The sequence below is a fragment of the Artemia sp. Qi Xiang Cuo genome, chromosome 5 (assembly GCF_049724085.1).
Source record: "Artemia sp. Qi Xiang Cuo chromosome 5, ASM4972408v1, whole genome shotgun sequence".
NCBI classification, from domain to species: Eukaryota; Metazoa; Arthropoda; class Branchiopoda; order Anostraca; family Artemiidae; genus Artemia; species Artemia sp. Qi Xiang Cuo.
Window position 1 is genome coordinate 48,451,817 of NC_142798.1, and position 22,690 is coordinate 48,474,506.

The window sequence follows — 22,690 nt, forward strand, 5'->3', positions numbered from 1 at the left end:
CTGATTTGTGGTAGTTTCACGCTATGTAGATTATTTGATTTTATTTTTGCTCATTTTTTGTTTAATCGAGTTCTTTACTTTTCTTTGAAAAACTTATTTTGTGGAAAAAGTTTTTTAATTAATAATTCAAAAATCCAACCATTAAACGAAATAGAAACGGCGAAAAGTTCTAAAGAACCTGCTTGGGCACACGAGAAAATGGCGAACATTAAATGTGTTTTGTTTAAAAAAAAAAGCAAAAAAAAACTAAAAAAAGGAGTATAAAAGTATGGCAATATTTGGTAAGAAAGTAAAAAACCAAAAGAATAGCAATATTTGGTTGCACTATAATTGAAGCGAAAATCTAAAAAAAAATTGTAATTCTTTTTTAATAAGACGCTGACTATAAACAAATAAAAACTTATTTATAAAAAAATAATAAAAGCTTGAATATTTCAGCTTTACATCCGGGAACCTTTGTCAACAAAAGCAGAAAAGAAAAAAAACAGGGCATATATATTTGCAATCATGTATTTCAAGCATTGAATGTATCCAAATAGTCTAAAAATGGTACTTCAGAAACACGATACAAAAGACAGGTTGACTGTTATCTTAATATTGGGATCTAGTATAAAGGAAACAGTCTTTTTACTTTAAATTCCGACTTGTAACCCTTCGTGAAAATAATTAAAGTCAAGTAGGCCTACAGGTGAAGAAATTATTATGTGTGAAAAATGCACTGCTAATCTGACAGAAGCTCGTTGACTTTTCCCTAAGTTTTAGTCATGTCGACCATTATTACCAAAGTTCGAGATTGTAAGGGGCTGATTATGTAAAATTTCCGGAGATACTTTGTTATAATAAGCATTTATGGTTTTTGCCTGTTTTTTTTTTTTTTTTTTATTAAATTTTCTTAATAAGTTCAGGTTGGGTCTCTCACCAGTTTTTTATAAGTTGAACTATAATTGAGAATAGTTTCTATTTTATTAACAGTAAAGTTGAAACAATTCTTAATGACAGTTCAACTTATAAAAAAATACTGGTAAAAGACCCAATGCTAAGTTATGAAGCAAATTTAAGAAAATATTAAGCAGATCTTAGAAGCAACGGAAATATGAAGCCGCAGTTGTATTGCAAATTCTTTCCAAAAGGGTGGGCTTCCCCCAGAATATATGGTTTGCGAAATATAAATAAAGTAGGCATTCCTCCTTGACCTATTGTGTCTACTACTGATTTCCCAAACGAAAAGATTGAAAAATGGTTGGCAAGTATGTATATGTACCAATTGACAAGTCTTTTTCTATTTTGTTTTCAGAACATAAAGATGTAGTAGAGGAATCACCTGGAGGAATAGAGGCAAAACCGTATTGAATTTTGTTAAAATAGCTGACAATTACACAAACTGTTTGATGTTTAAAAAGTATTTTTCCTTCAACTCCAAGACTTGCCAATGTGGGAGGGTGGGGGGGGGCTTTTGTTTTTTTTAGTAAATATTTTTTTATATTATGTAGAAGCATTAATTTAGATTCATTTTTTTAGGCCAACAATTTTGAGAAAATGCAAGGATCATATTTTATTGCTTAAACTATTGAAAATCCGAAATAGGACGTTTTCCGAAATAGGACCCGGTCACAATTTTGAGATAGCTATTTTCTTCAAAATAATCCAAAGGCCAAACAACTATACTTCCAGGGTTGAACCCCCCTCCGGGCGCCGGGGATGCAAGTTGCTTATTGTTCATTGGATACTTTGTTTGCTTTGATACTTTCTTTACTTTGATACTTTCTTTACTTTGATACTTTGCTACTTTGATATTATTATTTTGCTACTAGTTTCGATACTTTGGTGGAACCTCGATGTTAAAAATAAAAATGATTTTGAAAAGGGGTTTTTGAAATTCTTGAAACTTAGGCAATCAAAACCGAACAGAAGTTAATTAAAAAAAAAAAACTTTCCGATAACGAAATTTTTCAGAGAAAAGTAAAGGCCATATAAAATTAATATCAACAAAAATAAAAATCTGTAATAGTTCAAATTCAAAATGACCAGAAATTTCTATTAAAGAATAAACGAAACCCAAAAGGAACATAAAAAAAAATAAACAACCATAGCAAACAAACATACAACTGGTACCATATAAATGAATAAATAACTCTTAAAAGAAACACAAAATCTTTTACTATTAAAGAATAAATAAAACCCAAAACTAACAAAAATTAAATAAACAATCATAGAAAATAAATATACAACACGTACTAATATAAATGAATGAGTAAATCTTAAAACGAGAATAACTTAAATTTAATGTGTAAATCAAGCTTAAAACGAACAAAAACACTGAAAACAAGAGTTTGGCTCCCTCCCCCCTTCCATAACGGTGAAAGTATAAAGCTTATTGCATCATTGGCGCTTTACTGAAAACTATATGTGTCTTGAATAGTCTTGGAAAGAACTGATAAAATTAAACTGAATATTTGATATAAAATGATATGAATTACTGAATGCTCATCAGCTCAAGATTTTATTTCACCGCAATTTTCGTTTTATTTTCTATGTTGTAATAAGTACACAAGAAAATTTTTATAATATAATTTGTTTTAGTAAAGCTTCAAACTTGCAGTAGGCTTTAGACCTTTACAGTTAGGCAAACAGGCAGTAGCCAAACTCTTGTTTGTAGTGAAAACTATACATATCTTGAACAGTCGTGGAAAGAAGTAATAAAATTAAACTAAATATATGATATATAATTATATTAATCGCTGAAAGCTCATCAGTTCGAAATTTTATTTTTCTGTAATTTTCATTTTATTCTAAATGTTGTAATAAATACAAAGAAAAATATTTTTAATGTAATTTGTTTTCAGTAAAGGGCTGATGACGCAATAGGCTTTATGCTTTTACTGTTAGGGAAGGGGCAGGATCCAAACCCTTGTTTGTAGTGACTTTTGTTAATTTCAAGTTTGATTTACATATTCAATGCAACATAAACAAAGAAAACGATCAAAAATTGGTTTTTAAAGGCCAAACGAAAATACTGAAGAAACACACAAAGCGAATGTTTCGAGAGAACAACCGCCTCTCTTCTTCAGCGCGAACAAAGTAATATAATCAAAGAAAGTGCCGAAGAAAAAAAAAACGCAGTCAACAAAACCAATCAAAAAAAAAGTAAAAGATAAATAAAATTCAATAAAAGTCAAAAATTAAAACCAAATACCAAACTAATTTAAGTTATACTCGTTTTAAGATTTATTTATTCATTTATATAAGTACCTGTTGTATGTTTATTTGCTATGATTGTTTATTTAACTTCTGTTCGCTTTGGGTTTTATTTATTCTTTAATAATAAAAGATTTTGTGTTTATTTTAGCTTGATTTGCATATTCAGTTTAAATTTTACAGTTTAAAGTGTTTTACAATAGTCGAATTGCATAACTTACAGCCCTTGATAACTTGCCTGAGTGCTTTGGGGGGTGGGTTGACATCCGCAGAGACGGAGTTTCTGGACCTTTCAACTATGCTGAATAAAATGGTTATCACAAAATTTTGATTGGATATGTTTGGGAAATTAATGGGTGTGCGAGGGGGTTTGTTGCCTTCTAATCACTTTTGACTCCTAAAATCGGCGCTAGAATTTTAAAATTTTAGTCGAATGAGATCCTTTCTATACGAAGTGCATTGGTGAAAAAAATAGTAATACATTGTGCCACGTCGGTATTTAGTTAAGCAGCGCTATTGTGTTGCCTATGATTAATTTAAAAAAAAATTCAAAAAAGAAGTTTTAAAAAAAAAGTAAAGAGCCATATTAAACTTAAGACCAATTGAAGTAAATTACTGTAATAATTCAAACTCAAAACGATCAGAAATTAAATGAACAATCATAGCAAACAAACATACAAAATGTACTAATATAAATGAATAAGTAAAACGTCGCAAGTGGAAACCACGTATCTGGTCAAATTTGTGATTTTCACTTTTGAACACAGTTTTACTCACTGAAAAATTCTGCGTCGAAAGATGTGTTTCTCAATTGCCTCCAATTCATAGAGTGGGAGATAAAGAGATGGTGGAAACAACGTATCTCGGATTAGCATAGAAGGATGTTAAGTGGAAACCACGTATCTTGCATCTTCCTCCTCACGGCATATATTGCTTTCAAGAGAAAAAAGTTGTTAGCATGGAAGCAACGACAGTACAATCATAGATCAGACAGTTATTGTTCCTACAGAATTTCTAACGTTAATTAGCACATAGTTCGGTAAGTTATGTATATAGTCTCTGAGGATTTTAGTCACAATTCATCAGGATCTGGCTATATTTCCGGTGAAGAAGACGAAGCCGAACCACATCAGCTGGGAGACAAGAACTCTGAAGATTTACTTGAAGTAAACTTAGATTTGCCTGAAGCTATTGTTTCGAGTGGTGAAGGTACCTGTAATTAAGCCTTTGATTCAGAAAGTAGGGAAGTAGACGTAACTCGTCCAAAAGAATTCAGAGAGGAAATCTCAGAAGGGGAAGAAGCTCCTCGCCTAGACCTTGTGTTTGAATCTGCTTCAGAAAGTGAGGAAGGTCTTCCGCTTAAAAAAAGGGTTCAAATAAAAACAAGAAAAGAAAGGTCTTGAGAGATTTAGCAAGAGTATGAAAGAGAACTGAGAAAAGGTGGAGGTGGAACTAAAGCAAGGAAAATCAGGCTAAAACCTTGTCTTTCAGAGAAATTAAGTTGTAAATTTTGCAAAACTTTCGCAGACGTACAAAAAAGGATCTTCTCTTACTTTTGGGGGCTTGGCAATAAAATCCAACAAAAAGATTGGTTGTGTGTCCACTCTCATTCTGAACAGGTTTCAGAGAAAACTTTGAAAGTAGAAACAAGAAGAAAGAACACTATAAGATATTATATGCTCTATGATGATGGAAATAAGAAGAAAAATTGTCTAGAAAATGTTTGTGCAACCCTAGATCTTGAGGATTTTGAACAATGACTTTGGATTTTCTCGGAGATAGGATAAGAAATCAAACCCTCCGAATAAAATACAAATGGACGTGAAGAAGCATTCAAGAAAGTGGATAAAAGACGTACCTGCTGTGGAATCCCATTACCGGCGTTCTACTACAACGAAGAAGTATCTGCCTTAAAACTTAAAAAAAAGTCGAACTTATTCAGGTTGTACACTGAACACTGCAGAAAAATTAAAAAGCCCATCCTCTTACGGGAGACCTTCATTAAATATTCTCAACGAGTTTGACCCCAGCTTCGACAAATCGAGGAAGTATAAATGCGTGCTCTGTGAAATGGTGTTGTCTGACCAGAATATGACAGAAAGTCAAAAGTAAGCATACATGAATCACATAATAGAAAAGACACATCCAGACGCTACATGGAAGCCAGCCGCCGACGGGCTGAAGAAGACAAGTGTCACGCTGCTCCATGCTTTGATCTAGAAAAACCATACAGAGGGAGTGTTGATTTTTTTTTTTTTTTGAAAATATGCTTGCTACGATTTTACAGTTTATGAAAATGTGTCTTAGAAATCTTCTGGGAGCTCAAGAGCGGAAACCGAGGGGAAAATGAAATTGCAACTTGCCTTTCTCGGGGGATTAGAGAATTTGACAGTGAGTCTATCCTGTTGCTACTGTGGTTCTCAAAACAGAAACTGCCAAATGCTTGCGATGCTCTTTTTGCAATTCTTCAGCAGTGTAAAAGTATACAGATCATTGAGGTGACTTTCCTTCTTTTGGCCCATTCACTAATGACTGTTTTAGAGAATGTATTATTCACATTGGCGAAACTGTATTATTCATGGTATGCATTCTATGGTTGAAAACAATGTAAGAGGAATCACAGTATATGCACCAAGTCAATGGATGACTCTAATCCAAACTGAAAGAAAAAACTCAGCTCCGCACATTGTTAAAGTAGTGACGTTCAACGATTTTGTAGACAGATAGGCATCTCAAGACACCATCATCCCATCTACTTTGCGGGATACAAACAAACTTAAACTTCTGTGGGGTAAACTGAGGTCGGTAAAGTTTACTAAAAACTCATCGGTTGTAAAGTTTCACACCAGTCACGTAAATAGATGAAAGGTGGTTTGAACTTTGCTCCGAGAAACTAGTGCTGAAGACAGCCTATACAGCAGAAATACCTATTTCAGAAGTGAAGAAGAGAGACATTGTAGCCCTCTGCAAGAAGAAGGCGATTTCACAGATACTGTTTCATGAATACGAACTATTGAAAACTTCAAAGGGTACTAAAGTGACCCTTCTTGAGACAAATGAAGACGAAGAAAATGGATAATCGTCTGAAGAATAGCCTATTGATAAGTGATTTAAAATCTGTACTATTTATATTTGAATTTGGATAAAAACAGTAAAGCTAAATTGCATTAGTTCCCAAGATACTTTTTTTCGTCTTGACACTCTGCCAGAGGCTATTAGGGATTTTGTCAAGCGGAAACCATTCATCGGCTTCTCCATTAGAACCGCTTTAGTCAAGTTGTTTTTGTTCTTCCGATGGGATCCGCCATACAATGCTGACTATCCATTGTAAAGGTTTCAACATCGTTACAACTAGTAGGATAAAAGTTATTGTTTTTTTACCTCTTGAAAAATTTTAAAAAAGGGAGATATGTGGTTTCCGTTTGACAACGACGAAATCTTTAAACCAGTAAAACTTAAATTGTATATTCAGTTGTAGCTTAAAATGCACAAAAATCACTACAAACAAGAGTTTAGCTACTTCCTTCTTCACCCTCTCCTAACTGTAAAATTAACTTGAACATTCGTTGGAAAGAACTAATAAAATTGAACTGAATATTTGACATATAATGATATTAATTGCTGAAAGCCCAGCAATTCAAGATTTTATTTCTCTCTGATTTTCATTTTTATTTTCAATTATGTAAGTACAAAAGAAAATATTTATACTATAATTTGTTTTCAGTAAAGCGCAAATGATGCAGTAGGTTTTTAGACTTTTGCAGCATACCTTGGAGACCTAGCATTATTTGTTAACAATGGGTAACTTGCACAACTTATAGTTCTTGCCTCGGAGGCTGGGGAGGGGGTAAGTCCCGGAGGCATAGTTATTTAACCTTTGAACTATTTCAGCATCGACTGATACCCTGTGCTTTTTAGTCATAAAATGAACCACTAGCATTTTATTGTTAATATCTTCCCAACTTAAACAAGATTTAGCCGCTTCCTTATTCATCACGAGCCCTACTCCCTACCTATGCACCCCATCCTTCCTGCCCGAGTAAATAAATTCTATATCACCTAATTTCATGTTTCCTACTGCTGGGATATGAGTTTCTGAAACTCATACTAAGTTCAGTTTGAAGCGCCTGAATTATTTAGTCAAGATGTCGATATGATAGTTGTATTTTTAACGTTGAAGCATTCAAAGTTGCAATTTTCATATTCTTTAAATCACTGAAATTATTACGGCCTCAGGAAACGCAATGGTCCCAGAACCAGTGCAGGATGGGGAATAACATATCTTCTCAATTCCACACAGAGCGCTTAACCCGGCTTAGAAGCGGACAACAAGAAGTCTTTGGTACTGCCAGTTGAATGGAGGCTTTGTGCAATCCTGGGTCCATCTTGATCACAACATGGTTTTCCTCTCTTGGCGATGCTCTGCTATCAACAAGAGTCGAAATCTTGCCGCAGTGAGGAATGGCTGGAACTTTTGATTCCATTGAGTACCCCTATTCCGTCATACCTACAAAGAATATAACAACATGAATACTTCTTGAATAATCAATAGAAAGGTAACAAGCTGGACGACAGGTGTTTTCATGTTTAACTATTCATTGGAACAGAAAAGAATTTACATTTTTGACCATAGTGTGAATGAAAGAATTATCCTCAGTGACAAATTGAAAGATGTCCCTGGCTTTAAACTTAAAATAATTAAAGCTAAAAATTTTAGTGGGAAGGATTATTCAATCTATGATGACTATGAAACGAGCTTCTCCTCAGACAGCTGTATAATTGTTTATGCATAATTCGTAGAGCTTTCCAGAGCTGATGATAGTAATGCCCCCATTTTACGAGTTGTAGAAGAAAAAAACATAGAGAAAAATGTTCACCATTGCAATATAAGACGTCCCAAATGTGTTCCCGTAAACGCTTCATATCTGGATTAGTAGCAAAATAAGAACTACATTTGTCTGTCCGATACTGACTGTTTCGTTTCTGCTATAAGCCCATAACAATTAGAACAGGGATCGGATTATTACAAGGGGGCGAATTACAATGTATGCTTATGGCCTTAGTAGTTATTTTGCCGGGCTATATTGCTACTTTGAACAATTTTACTAACAACAACCTTTGTCCGGAAGTGTCCATTTCCAGATGTTTCCCTAATAGAGATCATTTTATAGGTTTATCATTTACATTTATTGGTTTATATGTAGCGGTCAAGAAGTCCGTAAATGAATCCCCCGTACCTGTGGGAGCTGTGTTTTATGAAGATTGCCTTTTGCACTGTTTTTTAAACAAATTAGTATGTACATAAATGGGAGACTAGTAAGCGCTAGTAATAATGTATCGAATTATGCAAGTTATGTTCAATTTAAGTTTACTACTCCAAAGTCATATAAGGAGTAAAATCACGCCAATCAGCATCATATTGCCACTGGCTTTCGTAGCTTTACTGATTCTTTATTTATTAGTGGATAAATCCCTTCAAAGCTCGAATTGGCCTTTGTGAGGAGTAGTTATGTCGTAGGATCCTGGATCGCAAATGATGATTGGATATTTTGACCAGGGATTACAATAATTCACAACCCTTAAAAAAGAAAACCAAAAGTTTGAAGCTTAGTATATATCGTTGTTAGGAATCGGACTAGCTTCAATAATCAAATAGGTTTGAACAGACAACAGTATGAAAAGATGTTAAATTGCGTAAAGAGCAAAAAACTGGTAGTTGCAAAAATAGTTTTATGTATTTTAACAAGGGATTACAACAATTCAAAAACCTTAAAAAAACAAAAGTTTGTAGCTTAGTAGCACAGTATAAAGATATAGCAGTAAGTTTACTGCAGATAATTTCTGGCTCTTCATTCTCGGTGCGAACAAACAGCTCCTCCCACTTATTCTTGCATTAGCGCGTACAAACAACTCCTCTCATTTGATCTGCCATCAACGGTCCAATTACCCTGGAACACGTATTTTGGCAGAAACTTTCTCAAAATGCCTTTGAAACCTACTTGAGACTTCGAAACCTACTTTTAATTCCTAAAAACATCTAATAATAACATTGCACTACTTACTGATTTTCATATATGTGTTGGAATAAATTAATTTAAGATTAGTTTCTTCAAAATTTAGTGTTCCAACGTTGAAGCCAAGTTTCTCATTCCAGAGAAATCTGACTTGTCTACCCGTGAAAAGATCTAATGTCGCTTATGTTTCTACGTTCTCTGGAGCACTCGCACCTCGGTCCGGGTTTTTATAATGGGTGAGATAGGGAAAGATCATACTGCCTATAATTTATATACTGTGCTTAGTTGATAGCGTTGCTAGAAATCGGACTTGCTTCAATAAGCAAATATCTTTGAAAAGACTTCAGTATAAAAAGACAGTAAAATATCTGCGGTTAGAAGACAAGCGACAATGAGAATCTATATATAGAAGCTTGCCGCGTGTCAAGTGCCGGGACCCAGTGGCTAGTAATTGCAAAAATATATGTATATATTTTAACAAGGGATTACAACAATTCAAAAACCTTAAAAAAGGAAACCAAGAGTTTGAATCTTAGTAGATGTCGTTGCTATAAATCGGACTTGCTTTAATAATCAAATATCTTTGAAAAGACTGCAAATTGTCTCAAAATGTCTATATATATATATATATATATATATATATATATATATATATATATATATATATATATATATATATATATATATATATATATATATATATATATATATATATATATATATATATATATATATATATATATATATATATATATAAATCAAGCAGTATAAGGGGTTTCCCATTGCTCACGTTTATCATAGTGACTATTAAAACATTAAAATCCCTCTAACTTGTGATGAACATACAAATACGGAAATATAGACGTGGACACCCGGGCGTATTTCACTTCTGCAACATCACTTGGAAGAAAATAAAATTTTGCTGACAATGTATTAATGTATATAATAAGGTCTTCTTCTTTATATATTTCTCTTGCATCATTTAGAACATTTAAAATCATATTGGCTCGTTAAAAGAGAGGAGTCATCTCGTGATGTCAATTTGTAATCTATTTTTCTATAGCCAAAGAAATGAAAAAGAATTTGAAAGGTAAATTTTTTACAAAAAATGTATACACGGAACTAGAATTGTGATTAATTTAATTTTTTTTTTTTTATTGATAACCCAGTCCAGTTTCTTCTATAGGGTTGACAATTGCATTCAAACCTTCTTATATGGCCCTCTTGTTTATTCGGTTCCCTTTCGCTGGATACGCAATCGTTCGGCCATCTTGAATTGACTAAATGATATTAGGTATCTACTAAACTTCTCATCTCATTCAAATGTTAATCGACTTCCCATTACAACTTCTACTGCCACATTCGAATTTCTTATTTTCAGTTTACTCTGTGTCTTTTTAGTGTCCTCTAATATGAATTAAGACCACTGATTTGTTATGTTAAAAAACAGAATCAATATCCATCAAAGCTCTAATCTTAGACCTATTGGTTAACATATTCTTTGGCGGCTCCTTACTGACAAAATCAAAAAGGTCGAATGGATCATCGACTAAACAAGTATTCATTCTAGGCTAGGGTATGCTAAAATGATATTCTTGAAAAGATTCTTTCAACTGATAGAGCTTTTATAAATTGCATCATAAAGAAGTAGAAAAATAATCTTCTTTTGGCCTACAAGCTGCCATTGTAGTCAATTCTTAAAATGCAGAGAAGGGGAAGAAACGTATTTTTCAATAAAAATACCAAAAAGGGCGTTTTTTAAGGGGTGACAAGTGCCCTCTATATATATATATATATATATATATATATATATATATATATATATATATATATATATATATATATATATATATATATATATATATATATATTGTTATTTTATATTATTGTTATTATATTGTTATTATATATGTTATTATATATATTATTATATATGTTATTATATATGTTTATATATATGTTATTATATTTGTTATTGTTATTATATTATTGTTGTTTTATATATATTGTTATTTTAGAAATAAAATGTTATTATATATATACTTTAGAAATATTGTTTACTTGTAATGTGTAATTTTACAGGATACTTATGTGGGCCAGAAGATAACATATACGAAATTGACTTTACCAGATTTGTTATTAGAGACCTGGAGTCTGGAGATACACTTTTCGAAATAGTGAAGCCCCCTTCAGGTACATAATAGATTAATTTAGTTCGTGGTCTGCACAGTTACTTTTCTCTGTTATCTTATCAAAAATGTTTTACACTATGAGTGTAAAGCTAAACACGGAATCATTCCTGTTAAAGTTGTACGCAAAAACGGAAACAGCAGGTCGAACAGGAAAAAACAATAATAGTGACTTAATATTTACTCTACTAAGGACATCAGGCCCTTTTAGTTTTTTCCTAATAAATTACAGAAAAGCACTGCTTGGTTTTAGTATAAATGAACAATGAGATTTAAACTGCAAAAATGCAAAAGTTTCCAGAGTAAAGAGTTAACCATAGCTCTTAGAAGTCTTCCTTTATGGTGTCTTACGTTGCGCGCTTTAATGAACTAATATATATATATATATATATATATATATATATATATATATATATATATATATATATATATATATATATATATATATATATATTGACTTGACTTTTGACTTAAAGCTCTTGCTCGGCAGCGTCGCCAGCGTAGAGGGAGCCAGTCGTCAGCGCCGTCAGTCTTCTCCAGAGTGGTCGGTTCAGGGCGAGGGTTGTCACTTCAGCCGGGTTGATGTTTCTGGAGGCGAGCCGATCACGGATGACGTCCGCCCATCTGGTGCGTAGTCTTCCCCTATGACGTCTCCAGCCGTTTGCAGCTGGGTCAAAATCGAAGATGAGCCAGCCGGGTGTTTGGGCAGGCAGACGGAGCAGATGACCATACCAACGCAGCGAGTGAGACTCAAGCTGCTCGGACAGGGGTGGGAGTTTGAAGGAACTGAGGATTTCTGAATTTCGTACCCTGTCGGGCCATCGGGAGCGTTCTATTTTTCGGAGGTGTTTCGTCTGGATGGCATCTACCTTCAGCGTCTGTGTCTGAGTCAGCGACCAAGTCTCAGCAGAATAGAGCATAATGCTGGCAACCGAAGCAGAGTATAGTCGTGCTTTGGTGAGACGGCTGATCTGGGGTTTATGGAAGACTGTTTTTAGAAGGCGACCGAAGACAGAGTTTGCTTTTGCCGCTCTTGCTGATATTTCGGCATCTAGGCTTCCGTTTGAGCAGGCAATTGAACCAAGGTAGGTAAACTGCTTGACTACCTCTACAGTCTGGCCACAAATTTCCACAGATGACAGGGGGTTGGACGGCGTTTTCTCAACGGGCATTATCTTGGTCTTGGACCAATTTATTTTCAGACCGAATTTCTCAGCGGCAGAGGCCAGTGTTTCCAGTGTAGTTTTGAGGTCACTAATGTTTTTGCATATTAGCGCCACGTCGTCGGCAAAGTCGACGTCTGAAAGAACTCTTCCAGCAAAGCCTATGCCAAATGGCTGCACCTGCTGTGTTTTATTCAGGATGTGGTCTATTACACAGTTAAAGAGCTCAGGTGCAGCGGCACATCGTTGCCGGACACCATTTTTAATTTTGAAATATCCAGAAGGCCATCCATTTACAATCACCGCACTTTCAGTGCTATTATACAGTTCTTTGAGGAGACGGATGATTTTCGTGGGTACGCCAGCAGACTGGAGGATTAGCCATAGTGACTGCCTATCGACAGTGTCGAAGGCAGATCGAAAATCAACAAAGGCAGTGTACGCCTTCCTCTTATATTCAAGAGTTTTCTCTACTAGCTGTCTTATCGTATGGATTTGCTCGGTGGTGGACCTGCCTGGCATAAAGCCAGCTTGCTGGGGGCGACGCAGGGCATGGAGGTATCTTGTTGCCCGTTTGAGAGGCAGCATAGCGAAGAGCTTTCCAGGAACTGAGAGTAAAGTTATGTCACGATAATTGCTACATTCTGCTTTGCTCCCCTTCCTCTTGTAGATTGGCACAAGTAGACCCTTCTTACAGTCTGAGGGGATTTTTTTAGAGTGCCACACAAGGTTAAACAGCATTTGTAACCAGAGGATCATGGCTGGACCCCCATTTTTAAGGAATTCCGATGTTAGGCGACATATTCCTGGCGCTTTATTATTCTTTAGCTTGTGGGTGGCAGCTTTTATCTCCTCCGCTGTAAATTCAGGACCATCAGGAGCAGGTATGGTAGTAGCCGCAGCAGCTGCTAGCTCATGGTCCGTCTGGTCTGGTGGATCTGAGTTGAGCAGCTTCTCAAAGTGGTCCTCCCACTGGCGGAGGCATTGTGATTGGTCGTAGATATTCTCACCGCTAGCGCTTAGAAGGTATGGCGTAGTTTGAGTGTGCTTACCTGACAGCTCACGAAGAATCCTGTAGGTGGCTCCACTGTCCTTTTTCTTGGCGGCCTCTTGCAGTTCGGATGCCTTGCTGTCAATAAAAGCCTTGCGGTCTTTATGCAACATGGAATTGCGCTCTTTGTTTAGCAGTCTGTATGTAGCCATGTCTCCGCCAAGACGTGCTTCTCGCCTGAGCTCTATGATGGCAAGGGAGTGATTACTGATCCAGTCCTTTTTCTTCCGTTGCCTCATTCCAACAACGTCAGTTGCTGCCGCAAGAGTGTTCTCTTTGAAGGACTTCCATGCAAATTCACTATCATCGCATTGGCCGAGGACCTCAAATCTGCTTGATATCACCGCAAGGTACTACTCAGCCAGAGCGGGTTCCTATTGTATACAACTAGTATCAATTTTTCAACCCGATTGGCTGGTAATCTATGCTTAGAGACGGATCTGAAGTTTGGCTACTCCAAGTTGGTGGTTGGCTATCGCAAGATCAGTACCATGGTAGGTGTGGCAATTCCGGACAGACGACAACCATCGTCGACGTAAGATGATGTAGTCGAGCATCTTCTTTGTTGATCCATCATTGCTATACCAGGTGTACTTAACTATATTTGGTCTCTGGAACCATGTGTTCGCAATCGTTAGATTGTGGGCCAGACAACAATTCAGCAGCCTCTCTCCATTATCGTTTAGGCTATCCACTGTAACAGGTCCAACAGCGATATCCCACAGGCCTGATTCGTTTGAAATACTTGCATTCAAGTCTCATAGGAGGAGGAGGTAGTCATGGGGAGGTACAGAAGATAGTTCAGAACTAAGCAGGTTATAGAAATCGTCTTTGTCTTCTTCATCAGCGTCGTTTGTGGGGGCATAGCACGTAATGACAGTTATTTTGCCGTGCTTCCCATCCAGTCTTGCGGTCAGGAGTCTATGCGATACTGGTTTGAATGACAGGAGGGCTTTACGTGCAGCACTGTTCAGTGCTAGGCCAACGCCTGCTCTTCTTTGGCTACCGCCAGACCACAGCAATGTGCGTCCTTCACCTATGTCCTCTTCACCATGTCCAGGGAGGTGTGTTTCGGTGACTCCAGCTATTGTGACTTTATATTTTTTAGTTCTTTCGCTAAAAGAAGCTTCGAACCAGGTTGGTTCAGCGTCAGGACGTTCCAGCTGGCCACATTGGTGCCACCTTGGTCAACGATGTTCAGAGGGGATTTTCCTTGGGCGGTCCGAGGTCGATACGGGGTTTGAGATGATATATCCGAGGCTGAATTTCTGGTTCCATTCGTAGCAATAGAAGTTTCAGGAGGAGGGCTGCCAACCCAACCGTCCCTAGATGCATTTGGTTCTCTGGTGGCTAGCCAGGTATCCAGAGGCACGTGGAGCTCGTTCTTCATGCGCCAATTTGCATGGGAACTAACTCCGGACGAGCATCATTACCTCCAAATATATATATATATATATATATATATATATATATATATATATATATATATATATATATATATATATATATATATATATATATATATATATATATATATATATATATTAATTTTATAACCCATCAAAATGCAAAGCATTACGATGGAGTATAACAAAAAGAAGGAAAATGAAAAAAAAAACACACACAAAAACAGGAGCAAATACGTACAAATTAAAACTCAATAAACCAAAAAATTCAAAAAATTAAGCCACTCCAAGAATTGTAAACCTCTTTAAATGTATCATACAAATAAATAATAAAATATAAAAAAAACAGTAGTAACCCAGCAAAAATAAATAAAAAAAGGAAACTAAAATTAAAACAAAAAATCGGTGGTTCCCTTGGAACCACCCATGGAAGGTTCCAAGGGTGGAACCTTCCACCCTATATATATATATATATATATATATATATATATATATATATATATATATATATATATAAATATATGGCTGGGGTTCTGAATTGCAGTTCTCAAGTATTTTGCAATAGGTTGCATCAAGACGCTGGGTAATTTTAGACAGAGAAAAGCCAAGACAGATAGTCCAAGTAATTGAGAGGCAAATGTTTAAATGGCTGGGGCACAGGTAAATGGCAGGAGTATGCATGACTCTCTTACTGGACTCATACTTGTAGGTTAGTTTTTGGAAAGGCATGCCTGCCTAGAGTCTTAAGCATGCTGATCAAGAATTCAAAAATTGACATAAGACCGTTAGATTGCCTGTAATGAGAGGCAAACAAGGCACGCCCACCTATGGTCTTAAGAAGGTTGACCAATAATTTAAAATTGACATAGGACCATAAATTTGCTTGAATTAACAGGCATTATATTATATATATATGTTATTATATATTATATATATGTTATATATTATAAATATGTCAGTGGGTTGTGTATTTCTGTGTATAACTTGTATGTTCAGTGGGTTATGTGTATTTGTAGGTAGTAGGTTAGATATGTCAGTGAGTTGTATGTTTCTGTGTGGAACTTATGTATTCGGTGAGTTGTATGTATTTGTGGGTGGTGGGTTGAATATGTCAGATAGTTATATATTTCTGTATATAACTTATATATTCAGTAAGTTATATATATTTATAAGTAGTAGGTTAAATATGTCAGTAAGTTATACATTTCTGTATATAACTTATATATTCAGTGAGTTATATATATTTATAAGTAGTAGGTTAAATATGTCAGTAAGTTGTATGCTTCTGTATATAACTTATATATTCAGTGAGTTATATATATTTATAAGTAGTTGGTTAAATATGTCAGTAAGTTATATATCTTTGTATATAACTTATACATTCAGTGAGTTATATATATTTATAAGTAGTAGATTAAATATTTCAGTGAGTTCTATATTTCTGTATATAACTTATATATTCAGTGAGTTATATATATTTATAAGTAGTAGGTTAAATATGTCAGTGAGTTCTATATTTTTGTATATAACTTATATATTCAGTGAGTTATATATATTTATAAGTAGTAGGTTCAATATGTCAGTAAGTTATATATTTCTGTATATAACTTATATATTCAGTGAGTTATATATATTTATAAGTAGTAGGTTAAATATGTCAGTAAGTTCTATATTTCTGTATATAACTTATATAGTCAATGAGTTATATATATTTATAAGTAGTAGGTTAATTATGTCAGTGATTTCTGTATTTCTGTATTTAACTTATATATTCAGTGAGTTATATATATTTATAAGTAGTAGGTTAAATATGTTAGTAAACTATATATTTCTGTATACAATTTGTATAGCCAGTGAGTTATACGTATTCATAAGTAGTAGGTTAAATATGTTAGTAAGTTATATATTTCTGTATATAACTTATATAGTCAGTGAGTTATATATATTTATAAGTAGTAGGTTAAGTATGTCAGTAAGTTGTATATTTCTGTATATAACTTATGTATTCAGTGAGTTATCTGTTTTCACAAGTAGTTGGTTAAATATATCAGTAAGGTGTATGTTTCTGTATATAACTTATATATTCAGTGAGCTATATATATTTATAAGTAGTTGGTTAAATATGTCAGTAAGCTATATATTTCTTTACATAACTTATATATTCAGTGAGTTATATATATTTATAAGTAGTAGGTTAAATATGTCAGTGAGTTCTATATTTCTGTATATAATTTATATATTCAGTAAGCTATACACATTTATAAATAGTAGGTTAAATATTTCAGTGAGTTCTATATTTATGTGTATAACATATATGTTTAGTGAGTTATTTGTATTTTTAAGTATATTGTGTTTTTGGGTATCTCAATAGGAAGCAAAGACCAAGGGGGGACCATATGCCTGGAGGTCCAAAATGGAATCTTGGAACACCCTTACCCGGGGTCATAAATAAAGGTGGAGGAGGCAGAAGGCCCCTGAAAAGTAAACTAAAGGGCCCGCTGGTTTGTCCACAAGTCCCATGAACTGAATACTTTCTCCCAGTAACGGATTAAATTGCCTGGTGATGCAGAACACCATCGCGGGAGGATCCTTTATAGGAGGACAACTTTGGCAGGGCGTAAGACCCAGATCTGTGGAAAACGGCCTCTGCAAAGGTTTGCCTCGACCTTTTAGGGGTACCTGCAAGACTGCGGACCTTGCGGTAAACTATATTCGCACTTGAGGAGTGGCGCCCCTCTAGGAAATCATAGCATGGTAAACGACACAGCATTCGCACGGGATTCTGACTAATGGACAACTCTTCTGCGCTTGGTATGTTTTGATGGGCGTCTTTGGGCTGAAAAACCTCTTCCTAGCTAATTTATCTATTATGGGTTGCCTCCCCGTAGTAGCATAATATTTGTAGGCATGAATATATAATGAGTCGGAGGTAATAGGCTTGAGAATGTCTGTGCAGGATTTCGACTCTTGTTGATAGAAGAGCATCGCCAAGTGCTGAAAACCATGTTGTAACCAAGATGGGCCCAGGATTGCACAAAGCCTCCATGCATGGAGGGCCCAGGGACTTCTTGCTGTCTGGTTCTAAGCCAGCTTAAGCACTTCGGTGGAGACTTGGGAAGATGTGTGACGTCCGTTCTGCTTTGTTGTTCGGGATCAGTGCTTTTCACGGTGTAGCAATAATTCCAATGATGTAAAGAACATTAAAATTGTAACTTGAAACGTCACGAAGTTAAAAAATGATTGTCTTATCGACATTTTGACTGACAACTTCAGACAATTTAAGGTAGACTTATTGGGAGTTTTGTAAGCTTATATCCCAGGGGCGGGAGACATGAAATTAAATGATATAGAATTTGTTTACTCAGGCATGGAGGATGGGGTACACAGACAAGGAGTAGGGCTGATGATGAATAAAAAAGCTGCAAAGTCTTGTTTAAGCTAGGAAGGTATTAATAATAGAATACTAATTGCGCAATTGATGACTAGAAAGTTCAGGGCATCAGTTATAGCAGTATAAGGCCCTGTAGAACCGATTGACGGAGATACTAGGGACTCAAATGAATTTTAATTAATGTTACAAGAGCAAATAGGCATGGTCCAAGTTAGAAATATCATGTCATTATGGAAGATTTAAATGCCCAGGTTGGTAGAAACATGGATTGATTGTACCCTAGCCTTGGTAAATTTGGTGTAGGAACAGAAAACAGTAATGGATACAGACTTCTGCAATTTTGTAGCTATAACAATCTAGTTATAACCAATACGGTGTTTGGTCATAAAATGGCTCATAAGTTAACATGGTAATGACGTGATGGTAAGACAGCAAACCTCAATGATTATGTTATAGTAAACCGAAGACTGGCAGAATCAATACAAGATACTAGGGTATATAGGAGTACTGTTATTGATGTTAAAAGTAAAGATCACCATCTAGTAGTGTCAAGGGCTAATTTAAAACTGAAATATCGGAAGGGTAACTACCTTTTGGGAAGTTGTGATGTTGGTAGACTCAAGGAGGAGAATTTGAGAGAAACTTTCCAGGAGCATTTTAATACTAAACTCCAGAATTTAGAATTTGATAATTTTGAAGATGGTTGCAATAACTTTAGAAAAGTAATTTGTGAAGTTGCTGAAGGTGTCTTAGGGAAGAAAGCAAGAACTGCAGCTAAGAATATTAGTGAAAAAGCTTTATGTTTAATAGAAAAGATAAAGGACTTGTACAAGGATTGTTAGAGTGATAATTCGTATGAAAACAAAAGAAATGTAAAGAAAGTGCAGAAAACATTAAAATATAAACTAAAAAGGTGTGAAGTGGAGGCCGTGGATAAAATTGCCGACGATCTTGAAGATGCAGCTAGACGGTATAATAGTAAAACTTTGTACTGGCACGTTAACAATTGAGAGGGAGTAGTCAATATGGACTTGTCCCAGTTAAAGATAGGAGTGGTGTCGCAATTAGCGATAAGGAAAAAACTAAAGAGAGATGGGCCGAACATTTTGAGAACTTGCTTAACCGAGATAGAGCTGCAGGAAAAAATATAGAGGAAAATGAAAAAGTTTGTGATACCTTGGATGTGAAGGAAGATTTGTTTTGTGAGGAGGAATTAGCAACAGTACTAAAAGGATTAAAGAATAACAAGGCTCCAGGTCCTGATAGGGTGGTAAATGAGTTTCTTAAATATGGTGGCTCTGAGGTCAGAAATAAGTTATTGAAGATTATGAATATGATTTTTGAAAAAGGGGAAGTACCTAACGATTTTAGGGAAACTTTAATTAAGCCACTTCATAAGAAAGGTGATAAGAGAGAGTGTGGTAATTATCGAGGGATTAGTCTGGTCTCTGTAGGTAGTAAGTCACTAATTAATATGATACTTTTTAGACTGAGAGATGCCGTAAACAAAGTTTTAAGACAAAAACAGTGCAGTTTTAGAAAAAGTAGAGTATGTGTCGACCAAATTTTCACTCTTAGGTTAATAATTGAGAAGTTCCTGTATTTTCAAAAACCTTTGGTCCTCAATTATATGATTACAAGCAAACGTTCGATTTTCTTGTTAGAAGGACTTCAGTAAAGGTTTTATCCTTGTATGGTAGACCAGACAAATACCTTAAAGTGATTAGTGCTATGTACGAGAATAACACTGCTGCAGTTAAGGTAGGAAATGAGGTTAGCAGCTGGTTTTGTATTAAATCAGGAGTTAAGCAGGGTTGTGTTCTATCCCCCTTCATATGGATTATTTTGATGGATTTTGTCTTAAGGAGCACAGGAAAGGCAATGGAAGACCACGGATTTAAATGGGGAAGAAAAAGTCTCCTGTACTTGGATTATGCTGATGTTTGAAGCGTCCTAGATGAAAGTGTGAGCAAAATAAATGAAGTTTTAGAGGTTTTGCGAGTTCAGGGTGCTAGAATTAGTTTGAAAATTAATGTTAGGAAGATTAAGTCTCAAAAGCTAGGAATAAGATAAGATGAAAAGGTCACGTTGGGTAATGAAAAGATTGATCAGGTGGGCAGCTTCACTTACCTTGGTAGTATTATTAGTAAAGATGGTGTGAGCAGTGAAGATGTTAAAAGTAGAATAACCAAGGCTCAGGGTATTTTTTCACAGTTAAAAAAATTCTGGAAGAATAGTAAGATAAGTCTGCAAACCAAAATTATAATATTAGAAGCTACAGTGATGACAGTGGTCAAATATGACTCTGAAGCATCGACGCTCCGAAGAGGGGATGAAGATTTGCTAGATATTTTCCAGAGAAATTGCTTAAGGATTCTTCTGGGTACCCGGCTGACTGACCGTATTTCAAACAATAGGCTATACGAAAAATGTGGTTCAATACCGCTCTCTAGGGCTATAATGGAAGAAAGGTTCAGGTGGTTATGGCACGTTTTGCGGATGTAGGATGACAGATTGCCGAAGGTTGTTCTTTTCGGCCAAACATTTAGGGCTAAACGGAAAGCAGGTCATGCCCCTCTGGGGTGGGAGGACGTCATAAAGAAAGATTTAAAGGAAATGGGAGCTTCGTGGGTGGGTTTAAAAAGGGAGGCTTTGAATAGATTGGGGTGGAGGAGGATCGTGCGTAGCTGTGTTGGCCTCAGGCGGCTTGGTGCTACGGTGAGTTGTTAGTAGTAGTAGTAGTAGTATATATATATAAATATATATATATATATATCTATATATTATATAGATGATATATATATATATATATATATATATATATATATATATATATATATATCATCTATATAATATATATATATATATATATATATATATATGTATATATCATCGTGAGAACTCGACGTTCACGTCAAACATAATTCATTGTACAAAATACATTAAAAAAAAGTCAACACTTAGTTAAAACGCAAAAATAAAAATAAATAGATAATAATAAAATTAATGAAAATACATAAAAAATGTGATGAGTCAAAACTTAGTTAAAAAGTCGAAAAAGTCAAAAAGAAAAAATAAATAGATAACAATAAAATTAATGACTAATGTTCCTTTCTATTATATAACTCAACAAAACTGAAAACAAAACTCTTCCGATATCTTTCATGTTTATCGGGGATGGGGGTCAGTTTGGGGACATATTGGGATTTTATACGGGACGGTGTGTTACGGGCGGGAAGGTAGGGTTCGGGAATGATGGAACGTGATCGAGGAACAGACAGGGTCTTGGTACCGAAACGAAAGCATAGGAAGTTCTTTCTCTCGGCCAACGTGGTGAGCTTGAACTTACCTAGTAGATAAAGATATGGAACCCTTCCTTCACCATTTACGATTCTAATTGCTCGTTTTTGGACATTTTAATCTTATAAATATGCTCTGAAGAAAGACCGTAATGCCACACTGGACAAGCGAACTCCAGTATTGGCAGAATAAAACAACAATAAAGTTGGAGAAGATCATAAGGGGGGCAAGAAAATTTTAAAAAAAAGTTTCAGAAGGGAAACCGAAGGGGAAGCTTGTTTTAAGATATTTTGAACATGGACATCCCACTTCATGTCAGCAGTGATTGTCACCCCAAGTAGGATAATGCATGTGACAAAGGTTTTGGGAGGAATGGTGTTTATGAAAGAAGGGGTGATTTAAAAAAATTAACTGTCAGAACTGACGATTTACTATCGTTAACTTTCATGTTCGGCAAAGAAGCCTCCTGTTTGACACCGCGAAGTAATGTCATAATTGTGCTTTTAATATTTCGTCGACAAACCTCAAGTACAGACAGGTCGTCCACATACTTCGATCGCTCTGTGTGGTCAGTCATAAGACTATTAATCATTATAAGAAATATAATGGGACCCATTAGAGTTCCCTGGGGCACCCCACAATAGATAGGTAGGGGATCGGAATAAACATTTTTATATTTAAGCACTTGAGAACTATTTGTTAAAAAGGTGGCAGCAACTTTAGCTGGAAAGAGGCTCACTTGAAACTCTGTCAGCATTTTATTTAAAAGGATATTGTGGTTAATTTGGTCAAACGCTTTATGGAGATCAATTAATAAAAGATTCAACCAAGTATCAGGATTTTCAAGGTTTTTAAGAACGGTGTCAAGAAGACTAAAAAGGTAGTGGGAAGTAGATGTCTCCTTCAGGTTTCCAAACTTCTGTAAGTCAATAAGTTCAAGAATCTCTGCCTTTAACCAATTAGTTAAGAAACCCTTGGACA

General features: G+C 35.3%; 1 protein-coding gene across 2 annotated transcripts in view; it reads left to right on the forward strand.

The window, feature by feature from the left end:
- unc-119 (unc-119 lipid binding chaperone) overlaps nt 1-22,690 on the forward strand; it is a 55,861-nt gene that overhangs the window by 17,192 nt on the left and 15,979 nt on the right. For both annotated transcript variants that reach the window (XM_089089657.1, XM_089089659.1), the window contains exon 3: nt 11,292-11,402. In XM_089089657.1, coding sequence (XP_088945783.1) covers nt 11,292-11,402 — 111 coding nt within the window. The remainder of the gene's footprint in view (nt 1-11,291; nt 11,403-22,690) is intronic.